The sequence below is a fragment of the Pithys albifrons genome, chromosome 18 (assembly GCF_047495875.1).
Source record: "Pithys albifrons albifrons isolate INPA30051 chromosome 18, PitAlb_v1, whole genome shotgun sequence".
Lineage (NCBI taxonomy): Eukaryota > Metazoa > Chordata > Aves > Passeriformes > Thamnophilidae > Pithys > Pithys albifrons.
Window position 1 is genome coordinate 15,016,923 of NC_092475.1, and position 13,938 is coordinate 15,030,860.

The 13,938-nt window shown below is 55.8% G+C and overlaps 1 protein-coding gene across 9 annotated transcripts in view; it reads right to left on the reverse strand.

Annotated features, from left to right (window-relative positions):
• The window catches only part of CHD6 (chromodomain helicase DNA binding protein 6), a 90,438-nt gene that overhangs the window by 34,499 nt on the left and 42,001 nt on the right, over positions 1-13,938 (reverse strand). For 6 of the 9 annotated variants that reach the window (XM_071573211.1, XM_071573210.1, XM_071573205.1 and 3 more), the window contains 11 exons: positions 12,579-13,075; positions 8,334-8,472; positions 7,672-7,821; positions 4,579-4,644; positions 4,043-4,101; positions 3,587-3,704; positions 2,359-2,445; positions 1,987-2,136; positions 1,570-1,691; positions 666-909; positions 77-253 (listed from right to left, as the gene is read on the reverse strand). In XM_071573211.1, the coding sequence (XP_071429312.1) occupies positions 77-253; positions 666-909; positions 1,570-1,691; positions 1,987-2,136; positions 2,359-2,445; positions 3,587-3,704; positions 4,043-4,101; positions 4,579-4,644; positions 7,672-7,821; positions 8,334-8,472; positions 12,579-13,042 (1,776 nt within the window). In that variant the 5' untranslated portion in view covers positions 13,043-13,075. The remainder of the gene's footprint in view (positions 1-76; positions 254-665; positions 910-1,569; positions 1,692-1,986; positions 2,137-2,358; positions 2,446-3,586; positions 3,705-4,042; positions 4,102-4,578; positions 4,645-7,671; positions 7,822-8,333; positions 8,473-12,578; positions 13,076-13,938) is intronic. The other 3 variants (XM_071573206.1, XM_071573212.1, XM_071573207.1) reach the window with 2 other exon arrangements.

The window sequence follows — 13,938 nt, forward strand, 5'->3', positions numbered from 1 at the left end:
AGTGGCATCCAAACATTCAGCATGGCCATCTCCAGCCCACCCTGCTCTCAGGTGAAACTGGGTAGGCCATGCTCACCAGGGCCATGAGCTTCAGCCCCTCCAGGAGTTTGCAGTTCCTGTTCTTCAGGCGATGTGCCTCGTCAATGACCACACAGCGCCACTGGATCTTCTTCAGCTCCGGGCAGTCGGCAAGGATCATCTCAAAGGTGGTGATAACCACCTGGAACTTGAAGATCCCAGGGAGAGGGTTACCCTAGGGAGACAGAAACCAGAACTTGCCTCCTGCAGGGTGGCAGGACAATCTCAGAACTCCTGTCTGACAGTATTAGTATGAGCATCTGGCTCCAAGCTGGGATTTCCCCAGAATAATCTCTCTCAAGCATTGAGTAAGACTCCTCGCAGGCCACAGGCTGTGTCTCCAAACCAGACACTGCTCCATGCAGACACATAGACCAGGACAAGAACCATGGATGGGGCTCGGCTGCACCTTTCTCGTTCTGCATGAGTTGGGCTTTTTCACTCAAACATAGTGCACCCTGAGCCCAGGCCAGCAGCGAGTTCTTGAAAGATCACCTTTCCCTCTCCAGATGAACAAGTTCCTCAGGCAGCTCTATGCTTCGCAAGGGCAGGAAGCCAGGGCTGGGAGCACTGTGTGTGTCACTCACCTGTGTGTCCCTGTACACCATCTCGTACTGCTGGATCATCTGCCGGCTGATCTGGCTGCCATGGTACACGATGGCGTTCATCTCCGTCCAGGTGCGGAACTCCCGCTCCCAGTTCGTGATGGTGGAGAGAGGTGCGATGATGAGGAAGGGGCCATGGATGCCCATCAGGAATATCTCTGAGAGGAAGGTGATTGACTGGATTGTCTTCCCCAGTCCCATCTCATCAGCCAGGATGCAGTTCTTCCTGCAGAGATGGACAGGGTCAGGTGAATGTGGCTCTTGAGGGGAGGAACTACCCTGTCGCCAACTCCTTGATGGGATGTCAGGCACACCACATCACCTCTACCCACACCTCTCTGACCCTGCAGCGTGGAGGTGGAGGGACGTTGGTATAGTGGCCCAAAACTGCCTGGGTAAATCAGACCATACAACTTCTTGCAAGATTATGGATTCAAAGTCAGCATGAAATATGCTGTTTTTCAGGTACACAAAAGCCAGGGAAAGATGCATCTCATGGCCTGCTGCAGATGAGACCATGCATATTCCTGCACTCTTGCCACACAGCGAGTCACCAGTAGCCTGGCCAATACCAAAAATCAGGTGTATCTTAGACCCATAGATAAGCCCTACTACCTCCAGGACTCATCAGCATTTACTACTACCATAGCATGTACCATTTACGATTACTATTACAATCTTAAAGACTCAGTTGCAAAGCTAAAGCAAACCCAATTTTTCTGGCAGCTGCCTGCCAGCCCCACACTTGAAGGACTCAGTGGCTGCTCTGTCAGGTCCCTGTTTGTCCACTCTGCTTCTCAGCTCTGCTGTTCCCATGACAGCACACACAAGGGCCTGCTGTCAGCAGGACTGCTCATGGAAACACAAGCTTCCAGCCCCTCCTCACCTGTTATACCAGTTAAAGAGCAGCCAGTTCATTCCCTCCAGCTGATACTCCCGCAGTTGGTTGCTGTTCTTGTACTCCCGGGACTTCTCCAGTTTCTGCCAGGAGTCAGATGCTGGGCGCTCCTGGAAGGGGAGAGCAGGAGCAAGATCCATGGGAGAGGCCAGTGCTCAGCAAGGCCAGATCCTGCTGCTGGGGCTGTGCATCAGGCCAACGCTTCAGACCAGTCAGTGACAGCTGAGTCACAGCAAGGTCTTGGACTCCAGAGCCCACCCTCAGACCCTGACAACTAACCCATACGGAGGGGAGGATACAGGGCTTGCACTGGAGCACCAGGGACAAGGTCAGCACTGCTGGACTGTGGCAAGACACAGCCAGTCCCTGTGCCCAGGGCAGCGAGCTGCCAGCCGGGGACATTACCTCTGGGTACGTTACCATGTGCTTGATTTCAGGAGGGATTTGGAGGGCTTCAAACTCTTTGATCTTCCCTGGGTCAACATCCTCCTCCAGCTCCCAGGTACTCTCCTCGTAGGGCAGCGAGCACCACTTCACCAGGTAGTGAGTCACCTCCTGCAGCACGGAGAGACAGGCTCAGAGACAGGGAGGGTCAGCAGCCCCCCACTGCCCTGTGCCAAAGGTCCTTGGGAACAGGGCTCAGGCTGCACGACGGAAGGCTGGGAAGGTTCAGGGTGCTCTGGGATGACCCACAATGCACACTGTGGGGCTGGGCCTCCTGCCAAGTCTCCCTTCCTCCCTTGCTCCATGGGGCAATCAACTGAGGCAGCCACTCACCTCCCCGGTGTCTGGGTCCTTTGTGTGAGCCACCTCCAGAATTCGATCTACCTCCACATAGTCAGGGTTGAACAAATCCTCATCAGGCTGTGACAGCAAACAGGAAAAAGGAAGGTAAGTTCAAGGTGATTCCAGGGTTAAACAGATGGTGGGCAAAAGTAAACACCTGCAGGGCATCTGTTCCCAGGATGCTGCTAGCTGTGTGCAGCACACCAAGTGCCCTGGATGCAGGTACAAACATCTGTCTCTGGGCCAGGAGGACACAGGAGCCCCACAGAAGGCAAAGCTCTTCCTTTAGAGTAGTCACAGACTGCCCTTGCTGTTAGGCAGGAATGTCCTCTCCAGTTTATCTGGCCCCAAGGTACAAGCCCTGAGTTGTCTGCTCCAGCTGACGTGCAGCATCCAGAGCTGTGACTGCCACAGCACAGAGTCATACATGGACCCCCACTCCTGCAAGGGGTGACCCCTGGGTCTCTGACTCTGCCTCCCTCTCGCCCCACATAGCAGCAGACCTTGGAGAGACACGTGGGAAGGAATAAAAACAGGCCTCTATGCTCACAACTCTCCAAGCCCAGTTAGTCACAGGAAAAGAGCATGTGCTCCTTGATGAATTGTCAGTGGCACAGTGCATTCCAACACATGCTTTTTTACTGCATCCTGAGAAAGACCACAAACAGACTCAAGAGTGAGAAATCTGACACACGCCCCCGGCTTTCCAGCTACAATGGAGAAATTTTCATAGCCTACTGGCCTGATTTCTGCTTGTAAGGGGCAGTTTGAGGAGATCTAACAACTATCTCTGGAGCAGCAAGATAAATTATAGAATACCTTTCATACTAAGTAAGATTAATCTGCTTATGGAGCAGAGCAGGCAGGAGCTGCTCTAAGCGCAGATATTTATAGCTCCCTCTCTCCATAGCATCTCTGCTGCACCACAGAAGCACCCCCAGCCCTGCATGCCACCCTCCCTCCCACCCACTGCACAACACTTCCAGAGCTGGCAGTGCCTGGCAAGTGACACTTGTCACCCTGCTTATAATTCTGCCAGTGACACCACAGGTGTCCAGGGCACTGTCACAAACCCTCCGTTTCAGCTCTAGTGCTTTGGCCCTGGAGCTGGGCTGGGCTGGGCAGGGAGGTGTCAGGGGCAGCACTCAGCCCCTGGCCTGCTCAGCCACTGCAGCGGGCTCAGGGTCAGGCACCGCTGCTCACTGTGCCCTACTCTCACCTCTGTGAAAATATGTTTCATCTGAGCCTGCTTGTTCCGGAAGCGCTTTATCTTCTGGGAGATCCTTGGGTCCTTCTCCAGCTCCTCCAGAGTTGCCCACTTACAGTGGAGATAGGAGCTGCAATGGAGGAAAAAAGTCAACAAAATGTGCCCAACAAAAAGGCCTTTGGTGCCAATCCCATCCACCACACACAGCAGCAGGGATCTCAAAAACCAGAGAATGCCCAGCCCATGTCTATGGCATCCTAAACTGTGGCCCAGGACCAGGCCAAGACCAAGCACTGAAGCTGCAGTGGCTTCCCTGCGTCCCACCACCATGGCTGGCTCAGGAAAACAGAGGCTGGAAAACAGGGATGCTGGGGCTGCAGCTGAGGATGGGATGGAGGTGGGTGCACAGAGTCCTTGCTCCTGCGTGCACAGGGCCCAGGACACAAAGCACCACAATACCACACGTACAAGTTCCTGTACTTGACGTAGAACTCCTCTGTCTCAAATGCCAGGCCTCCAGGATGAGTCTGAAACCAAGGAGAGTCAGCAAGTCAGAGCCTGTGCAGAAACTGGGGAGGCATGCTCTGTGACCTGGGTGCAGGCAGTCATCCCCTCCCTGGCCACAAGCCACAGGGACTGAGTCCCAGGGACGGTGAGGACAGCCAGGCACTCGTGCTGCTGCCCTGGAGGCGAAATAGCCCTTGGGAATATGGCGTGAGACCACCCTTGAGAGACCATGGGGGACTGAAACACCTCCTGCGCATCAGCCCAGGCCTGACTCCTCTCCAGAGGCTTTCTGGTATCCAGGACAGGAGAAGCACCACATTGATCCATGGCTCAGAAAGGTGGGCATAACCCCAGCACTCCACCACGAGTGTGAGAGGAAGGGACAGTGTGTTAATTCCTTGCTCATGACATCTCATGTCCCTGCTGCACAGGGCAGCCAGGTCCTGTCTCTCCTCCACCCAGGGGCCTCCAGCCCCACTGACATCTTTGCTGCTCACCTCTTTCTGCACCATTCTGGAGGCAAGGATCTTCTCAATGATATTGGCATCATCCTCGGGAGGCTCCTGAGGACAGGAGAGGAGAGCTGTTTTCCCGGCTCATCACATGCCTCTGGCACCCTCCCAGCATTGACCACCTACTTGCTCCTCTCCCAGTCCACCAGCTGGGGAGACAGAGCTGGCATTGGGAACTGAAGGAGCTGTGCTTGGGGAGCCCTTGCTGGGTGTGAGGGTGTAAGTGTTGCCAGCCCAGCAGCACCCTCCGCCTGTCCTCCCTGGAAAAGCCAGGCCACAGGACTGCTGGCTTTGCTGTGTGGGTCCTTCCAGCTACACCAGGGTAGCTGGACAGGTTGGCAAGTCTCCCAGAAAAGAGGAAGGAGCTTGGGCACTTCTGCCCTGAGACTCAAAGAAGGAAAAACATGTGTATTTCTACTCCCAGGCACTCTCCATGCCAGATCTTGGGCATGGCTTGGCATTTATACAGCTTCATAATGCTGTATGGCGCCAGGGACCCCAGGAGAGCAGGGCTGTTGGGCCTTGCCATATGCACCCTCCACTGCTGCCACCTGTCTATGGCCTCAGGACACGGGCAACAGCATCCTACCCTACCACTGTCCACACAAGTCTTCCTGGAAGGATCCAAGTGCTGACTACTTCTCCCTCCAGGCTACCACTCTGCCCCAAGGCCATCACCCCTTGAGGCTGCAGAAAGCCTCTGCTCACAGCCCTGGACCCCCAGCACAGCCCCCCTCGCTGAGCACACAGGCTGTGCTGGAGGTGGCCCTAACACTGTCCTGCTGCCATCTCTGGGAGCAGGGAGGGGAAGGTGCCCCTGGCTGTCTGTGCTAGGATCAGCCCCACCAAATGCCAAGGGCTTGTGCCTGTCTGTGCTGCAGAGCAGAGGCACAGGAAGACTCAGGGGAGAGGACAGACACCAAAAACATGGAGCTTGCTTGAGTTCTGCCCTGTCTGGAAGATGGTAGAGCAGCAAGACGAGCAAAGTGCAGAGCAGAAAGGAGAAGGACCCTTTAGATGGAGGCAGAATCTGGTCCAAGGCAGAGCAGCCCCAAGGTGTAGCTCTGCAGACTAGAAAGTCTGTCAAAGAAAGGCACAGGGCATGCTGGGGAGGGACAGACACATCAGGCATCCCACAACACTCACCTGAAAGTGTCTGGGAAAGCCCAGGCTATGCCCAGGGCCACGGCAACCCTTCCATCCTCAGCCCTCAGCTGACTGCTGCCGTGGCACTACCCCTGTGTGCAGGGCAAGGTGCTGGACCCAGCATCACAACACACTAAGCAGGGGAACAGTAGATCTGTCTGGACCTCTTAGCAGTGCCCATTCCCCATGCCCGGGCATCCATCCTGGCATTACTGGGCTCTGCTTGACCCTGCCTGGCACAAAGGGTTTGTGTAAACATGGCCAAGGGCACATGGCAGCCACTTTCAGAGCCTTGGAGCTTAGAGCTCCCGCGCTAATCCACAGCCCTTACACTGGTCCATGGCTCATTGTTGGCTTCCTGAAGGCTGCCAAAGGAGCCCTGCACAGCCCCAGAACGCTGCTGAGGACTGTGGCCAGGATCCAGGCAGAAAGCTGCAAGTTCAGGCCATGGGGAGAGCAGCCCCACTGTTGCAGCACTCACATCCTGCCCTGCCAGGGGAGTTCTGACTCGGGGAGCAACCATGGGCAGACCCAGCACTGCAGGCTGGCTGGGACCCAGAGTAGCCAGCCAGCCTGGCTGCCATTGGACAACAGCCTTAATAACTCACCTGGAGCAGGACAATCTGAGGTGGAAGTTCAGAACTGAGAGGAGAACAAGGTAGCAGCTCATACCTATCTGCTGCTTTCAAAAAGTCTCACTTGGAAAGATGACTGTCAGGAGCCCAGCTGGGACAAAGCCCCAGGCAGAGCTGAAGCAGCACAGGCAGCATCTCCTGTGGGTGTGCAGCAGCCCCAGGCCAGGCATGGATCATCAGGCTAGGGCTTATCTAATGGCTGAACAACAGACCTGACTAATACCCAACAAAGCTTTGGGAAGAGGGAACTAGAGAGGGTTACAGGAATGTTATGAAAACAACCAGTGACTGTTATTAATATCTGGCAGCTTTGTTAGCGATCAGAGATGGAATGAGCTGCAGGATCCAACACACAGTCACAGACAGGCAAGAATGAGCTGCCAGCACCCACCAGGAGCCAGCACTGAACTAGTGGGAATAGGTGTCAGGGCAGCAAGGCCCAAACTGTGGTGGCACCCACTGGCCTCTGCCACACCACTCAAATCCCTGTCATGCCACCCAGATCCCTGCCACGCCACCCAGATCTCTGCCACACCACCAAAATCCCTGCCATGTTGCCCAGATCCCTGCCACACTGCCCAGATCCCTGCCATGCCACCCAGATCTCTGCCACGCCACTCAGATCCCTGCCATGTTGCCCAGATCCCTGCCATGCCACCCAGATCCCTGCCATGTTGCCCAGATCCCTGCCACACTGCCCAGATCCCTGCCATGCCACCCAGATCTCTGCCACGCCACCCAGATCCCTGCCATGTTGCCCAGATCTCTGCCACGCCACCCAGATCCCTGCCATGTTGCCCACATCCCTGCCATGTCACCCAGATCCCTGCCACACTGCCCAGATCCCTGCCATGCTGCCCAGCTCAGCTGACAAGTGTCAGGCTGGCATCGCTTTGCTCCAAGGCACTGATGGAGAGCAGTGAGGGCAGAAAACAAACTAGCACCTCCAAAGCCCTCAGCTGGCAGAGACAAAATAACAGACTTATCACAGACAGGAGCTACAGAGACCAGAGCCAAAGGTGGGCATGGGCAGTGGTTGGGTCACTTCTTCAGGAACATGTCCAGTTATGTGACATGTTCCAGAAGCCTCAGTCTCCCAGCAAGAGGGCAACAATTGGACCTATGCTCCTGCCCATTTTACAGTTCCTGGAAAGCCAGACTGCACCCTTCCAGATAGGCACATTCTCACCCCATCCTTGAGCTAGGACCCCCACTCCCTTAAACCTCAGCACCGGCACCCCCTGGGACACCCTGGATGAGGCAGATCCCGCCCCCCCCATCCCACACCCAGCACTACCTCTGCCTGCCACGCCAGAGTAGAGGCAGAGAGCGCGGAGGTTCGCCCAGCTCCCAGCACAGCGATTGTCTCGCCATCATCATCCACAACCTTGAAATCCAGGTCCTCATTGTACTTCCTCCTCTTCACCTGCCGTCCTGAGCGTCGTTTCTGTATATGGGATGAAAAAGGCAGTGCCAGGGAATGTGGGCAGAGCACGTATCTCCTCCTTGCTTGAGAGGCAGAGAGAAAGCCCCAGGGTTGCTAGATGTGCAGGCCACCCCCTGCCCCAGCGGGATGGAGGTGATGGGGAGAAGTGGCACTCCTTGCAGATAACCCACCACTCTGGTGCCAAGGTCTACATCCTGATCCACACAGCCCCATCAGCCCCCAAGAGGTGAGGCAGAGGAGCCCTGCAGAGATGCAGAGCACTGCAGCTTCCCAGACTCCAGGGCCAACCTGCCTCCTTGTGCTGCGCCAGGAAAGGGGAGCTGCCTGCAGTTATGGTGGAGAGGGACACTCAAGGTGGAGGGATGGGAACCCATGGCCACTTCAGGCGGGTAGAACCTGGCCCTGGAGCCACATTGCTGAACCCTTATCACTATGCCCAGGGACCCACTTCTTCTCCCACTCAGGGGCAGCTGGGATTTCCCCCTGCAGCCAGTTGAGGGCTTTGGACATACCTGACTATCAGCCGACTCCGCAGACTCCTCTGGGCTCTGTACGGATGGGCTCAGGAGATCCTGATCCAAATCCAAACTGTTCACTGATATCTCATTTTTCCTCTTCCCTTTCTTCTTCTTCTCCACTGGGGTGTCCTTGCTGCCAAGGCAGACGGATAGTTAGACCTTGTCCTAGAGGTCCCAGGGAAGAGCCAGCAGGCACCCACACAGGGCTCTGCTCCCAGTGGATCCCCCAGAGGCACCCAGTACTGGGGATTCCCAGTTTGTGATGCTCATTGATCACTACCAAGTGTTTCTCCATCCAGTTCCAGCACTGGGATGAAAGGATCCATGTGCCCTGCCTGGGGGCTCCCACCAGCCAGAGGAACAGTCCCACAGGGGCTCTAGGAGTTGGGGTTCAGCTCATGGGGTCCAGTGCAGGCACAAAGAGGCCCTCCCCACCACCAACCCCAGCAGGCCAGGGCAGCAAGGTGCCTGCCTCGACCACAGCACTCCCAAACATGTCCTGTCCTGACAGAAGTCAGAAATAAAGTCCATCAGATCCAGAGGCACCCAAGCGACGAACCTTCTAGCCCAGTCTGAGGAGCACTGGCCACACTGCTGGCCATCTCCTGTGCATGCTAGAGACCTCTGCCAGACCCCAGTAAATCTTTACGCCAGTGCTGAGGCACAGGGTACTCCAGCTCATGATTTGTCTTCCTGAGCCATAGCACTGAGTCCTCTCCCAACAGAGCAGCTGAGCAGACACTGTGTCTTCAGCTGGAGGAAGGTAAGCTCTGTCATGGCCATGAACACAGAAGGATGCAAGTGTGACTCCCATGGCTGTAATGGCCCATCATGGCAGATGGTCACAGAGGGGATTTGGGCTCTGCTCCTGTGAACCTCCCATGAACCCCACCACCCTCCTCAACAACATGCAGAGACAAGCCCAGACCCATGCCACATGCACAGGGTAAGGGCCACCTGCACCCCTGTGGCACCCAGCACAACCTGCCTGTGTGAAGGAATCGGACCAGGACACATCAGGGTAACAAACAACAGCTCCCAACATGCCTGTCCATCCTTATCCTCTGCAAGGAACACAGTTAAGGGAAATACTCCAAAGCACTGGTGCCTGTCCTAGGGCTGAACAAAACCCACTTCCTCACTTCTAACCCTGCCACCCATCCCCTCCACATCCCAGACCTGCACAGTGTCAGAAGAATGGTTAGTTTCAAAGCTGTGTCAAGGTTTTAGCTCCATTTAATGAAAAAAATCATTGCTTGCCTGGGACTGCAAAAAATAAGGGTAAAAATCTGCTGTTCAGGCCAAAAATGCCCTGGCCATACATCCAAGCTTCAATTAGAGGCCCTGAAAATGCTCTGTGAGTACTGCTTCCACTGACAATAACTCCCAAGAAATTGATTTGTAAGTCACAATTAACAACTGCTTCATTCATGAACCAGTCGTTGACTATGATTAGAAATAATTTAGAAGAAATTATGCTACCATTATCTGCCACTTAGAGGACTCCCAGCAATCATTCCATCTGCACAGAGTACTGACCCTGCCTGCCGCTCTCCTCTCCCTCCATGCACTGCCAGAGGCCCCCAGACACCTCCCCAGCTCTGTCCTGAGCAGGAGGCACAGGGGCACACACTGCTCTGCTCCCTGCAGAGCTTCCACCTGACACTGCCACAGCTGTTTGCTGGTGGCTGACCCAGAGGCTGAAGCAAGCCTGAGAACAGGCTTCAAGAGAGGCTGCAGAGGTGGGGAAGCTGCAAGGAGGACCCATGGGCTGGACTTCCCAGGCATCAGGACTAGTGCTAGGTTTTCCCAGAAGGTGGAGGTGAGTGGGAGGAGGCACCACAGGCTCAGACTCCACTGACACACAGCATCTGGAATGCACAGAGCTGTGTGGAACTCTCAGATTCCCACACACAGTTTCTTCTGGCTGCATGGTGTGTTACAGTTACATTAAATGGTCTGTTTTGCACGAAGTGGCCTCTTCACTAGTGCTCTGCTGGTGTCAAGCACAGCAAGTCGATTGTCCTTCAGCCCCTCCTCCTGGCCCCTGCTGTGCCCAGGTAGGAGGGCCAGGGTTTCCAGCTCTGTAGCTGGGGTTACCCCACCACGATCCCATCTCCAGCAGGGTCACACGGTCATGGGCTGCCCTGTGATTCTCAGTGCCCTGTGAAGGTACTGCTGGCAGCCAAAGGACCTGTCAGAGTGGCAACAAGTTCCTATGAGAGCCATGAATACTTCCAGGAGCACAAGTCTCCATGGTCTCCTCTTTCCCAGGTTTCCCTGCTTTGGTCTGGTCCCACAGTTACCACTGCAGGGGCAGACCTCTGTGAACAGCCTGCATGGAGCAGAGGTATCATTAGGAGAAGCTGCTGGCTGCATCCCTCATCCCAGGACCATCCTTGGGAACAATGCCACATTTACATGGGCTTCATCCTTTCCTGTCTTGCCTACAGCCTCTCTACTTCTCTCTCTGCCTCCATCTCCCTGCTGCAGGTCTCTTTGAAGCCTGGAGGAGCCCTTTCTTCACTCTCCAGGCACTTGCCATTTGATCCATCCATCCCTCATCTCCTCTGGCTCACCAGCCCAGGATAACAAACGTGCAGAGCCCGAGGCTCAAGGAAGACCAGAAGTGACAGCACTGCATGGCTCAGCGACCCACTGGGGACATGGAACCTGGCTCTCACCCTGCTAAGCTACCCACACCTCCTCCTGTCCACCAGCAGCCCACACCAATGGCACTGAAGGGCACCCTGATGCCAGCTGTGCAGCTGGGGCCTCTGCAGGATGCAGCTGTCAGTGAGCTCTGGAGAAGCAGGGCTGTGGAAGGCCCAGGGCTCAGCCCTCAGCCTGCACACATGCCCTGTGGGCACCCATAGTGGGAGGGAGGTGGGCAGATCCCACAGACCCTGGGAAGTCCATTCGGGTGACCATTTTCAGGGAAGTGTCCTCAAGATCTAACAAACTGATGTTTTCTAACAAAGATTTTGCTGAAAAACTCCCAGCTGGCTCCTATACTAATTGCATTTACAGTGCAAATATGGATTCTTTACAGTGCACAAGGAGGGGTTATGGATTATCTATAGCACACAAGGAGGGTCCAGCTCCAATCGATAGGCCTGCTTTGTACAGGACTCTCCAAAAATACTCTCACCAGTCCACAACAGTAAACCAAGTAACATTGGGGCTGTTGAGACCTGCTCTGCTATCTGCACACATATCAAATTAAAAAGAAATCAGAGATACTGGCCAATGAGCCTGTTAATTAAAAAGATGAGGAATTCCCAGAGGTGGTGGTGTTGGGCTGTGCAGCACAAGGGAGCCCTCAAGCCTCCCCTCTCTGCTGGGCTTGGCTGCCAGCTCAGCTCTGCAGCTGCAAGGAAGGACAGGTGAGCCGGAGACAGGATGGAATGTGCTCCACCATCCTCCCAAATCTGAGCTGAGGGCAGGCACACTGCCAGTCCCTGGCCGCCTGGAGGCCCTCAACTTGCACAGAGGTCAGGGTCAGGTTTTTCTCACTCACAAACACTCTGTCTCTGGGCAGTCCCGTGGTGTAAAGGAGAGCACTCTGGACTCTGAATCCTGAGGACCTGAGTTTGAGTCTCAGTCGGGACCGTCCCCTGGCAGTTCAATGCCTCCCTGACATCCCAGCCCGTCTGATCTTGGATGCTCAGCACGGTCAGCCCGGTCAGTACCGGGTGCTGTGACCATCCCGAGGACTTCCCTGTCACTGTCCAAGCTCACTCGGCCGTGGCAGATGGACCTTAGGACTTAAACGGTGGGGCCAGTTCTGCGCACGCTGAGCCTCACCTAAAACATCCACTGCACAGGCTGGAGGGGCATACACATGTGGGGAGAGCCCTTCCCAAATCTGCGTTCGCGACGTCTGGCCATATATATACACACTCTGTCCCAGCCCCGAAACAGCTATGACAGGCCCTCTACCACATAGCACTTTGTTGTCCTGCTGGGACACCACTCTAAGGTTCTTTTTGTCCCAGGACACTTGGCATAAAGGCCAGACCAAGGAGAGGCCAAGATTCTTTGGTTCTCTTACAGATCTGGGGTCTTGCAGGGCCTCATTGCCAAGAGGGCACCAGCCTGCCCTGTGTGTGCATGGCCAGAGAGCCTGCCCTGGCCCCTCACCGCACGCCCAGCCTTCAGCACCAGCAGCCTGCACACCCTGAAAGCCCACAGCCCTGTCCACACCAGGCACAGAGACATGGCCACACTCCCACCCACCTGCTCTTCCTGGGTCTTGCTCTGGGGGCAGCAGGCTCAGTGCCACTCTTCTTGTCTTTAGGCTCCTTCGGGGCTTTGGGTTCACGAGGTTTCCGGGGCTTCTTGGCCACCTCCCTCTGCTTCGGCTCCTTCAGCTTCTTGGACTCCTTCGTCTTTTTAGGCTCTTTTGGTTCTTTAGGCTCCCTCCTCCTCTTTGGTTTCACCTCCACAGCTGCTTTATCACTCCCTTCCTGCTCTCCCAGATCCTTTTTCTTCCGTTTTTTCTTCACCCCTGTGCCTCCACCCCCAGTGTCCTGCACCCCATTCTGGGTGCTCGTCCGCTTCTGGGGAGCCCCATTGGGCTCCTCCTTGGGGCACTGGCACTGGCTGCCCGTGTTCGCTGCTGGCCCCTGGTGAGGCACCTCGCCCTGCTCCTCGCTGCTGGCAAAGGTGTCCTGTGTCTTGCACTCCCACACAGACGACATTGGGGAGAGGCTCAGTGCTTTTAAGCTCGGCGGCTGCAGAGAGAACAGAAAAGCAGCGAGTAAAGCAAATGCCACAGTTGGAAACAGCAGGTGCTCCGGGTGGAACCGCAGCCCCGGGAGGCTCCCATCACCCAGCACAACATGGCAGAGCCTCTCTGTGGCAGGGGGCCACCATGAGCAGACACAGCTCAGTGGGGAGGAAGCCCCTTCCCTGCCCAAGGGGGGCTGACAGAGGCCTTTCGCCGCCACACCAGTCCACACGGGTCCCAAGTGGAGGCAGTTGCCCCCAGTATGTGCCCCACACACTGTCCTGCCTTCAAGAGAACACTCCAGATCCCACTCTGCTGAGACCAGAGCAATCCATATGCCCAGGTCACCTCCTGCCTGTTGCCCAGATACAGGGATTGTCCTGGCTGGGCAAGGAGGGCAAATTAAGGATGTCTTGCAGCCTGCAACACCAAGAAGTGGGCGGCAGCTCCATATGGGGCAGAGCTTGGGGCAAGAGGGTTCGACCAGCACCATTCCCAAGAACTGCTGGGTGCTGGGGTTCCCTCCAGCCCAGGAGAGCAAAGCTGCTCTTCCTGCTGCAGCTTCATTTCCTGAAAGTTTTCCTGCACCGAACACTGACAGGAACTCAGTTGCTTCCCTGGCACGCTTGGCCATGGCAGGCATGGCCAGACAAGCATTCAAGGGCCCAGCTCTGCTCAGGCAGCAGCAGCAGTGCCTGTGGCAAAGGCCCAGGCTCATGAGCAGTGGCTTTGGCTCCTCGAGAGCAGCTCAGGCCAGGGGGTTGGCAGGAGACAGCCTGAGGAAGGGAGCTGTGGGTGACAATTCACAGCAGGAACAAGAAACATTCCTTACAGCAGCTGCCAGAGAGGGAGAGAGCAAGGGATGCA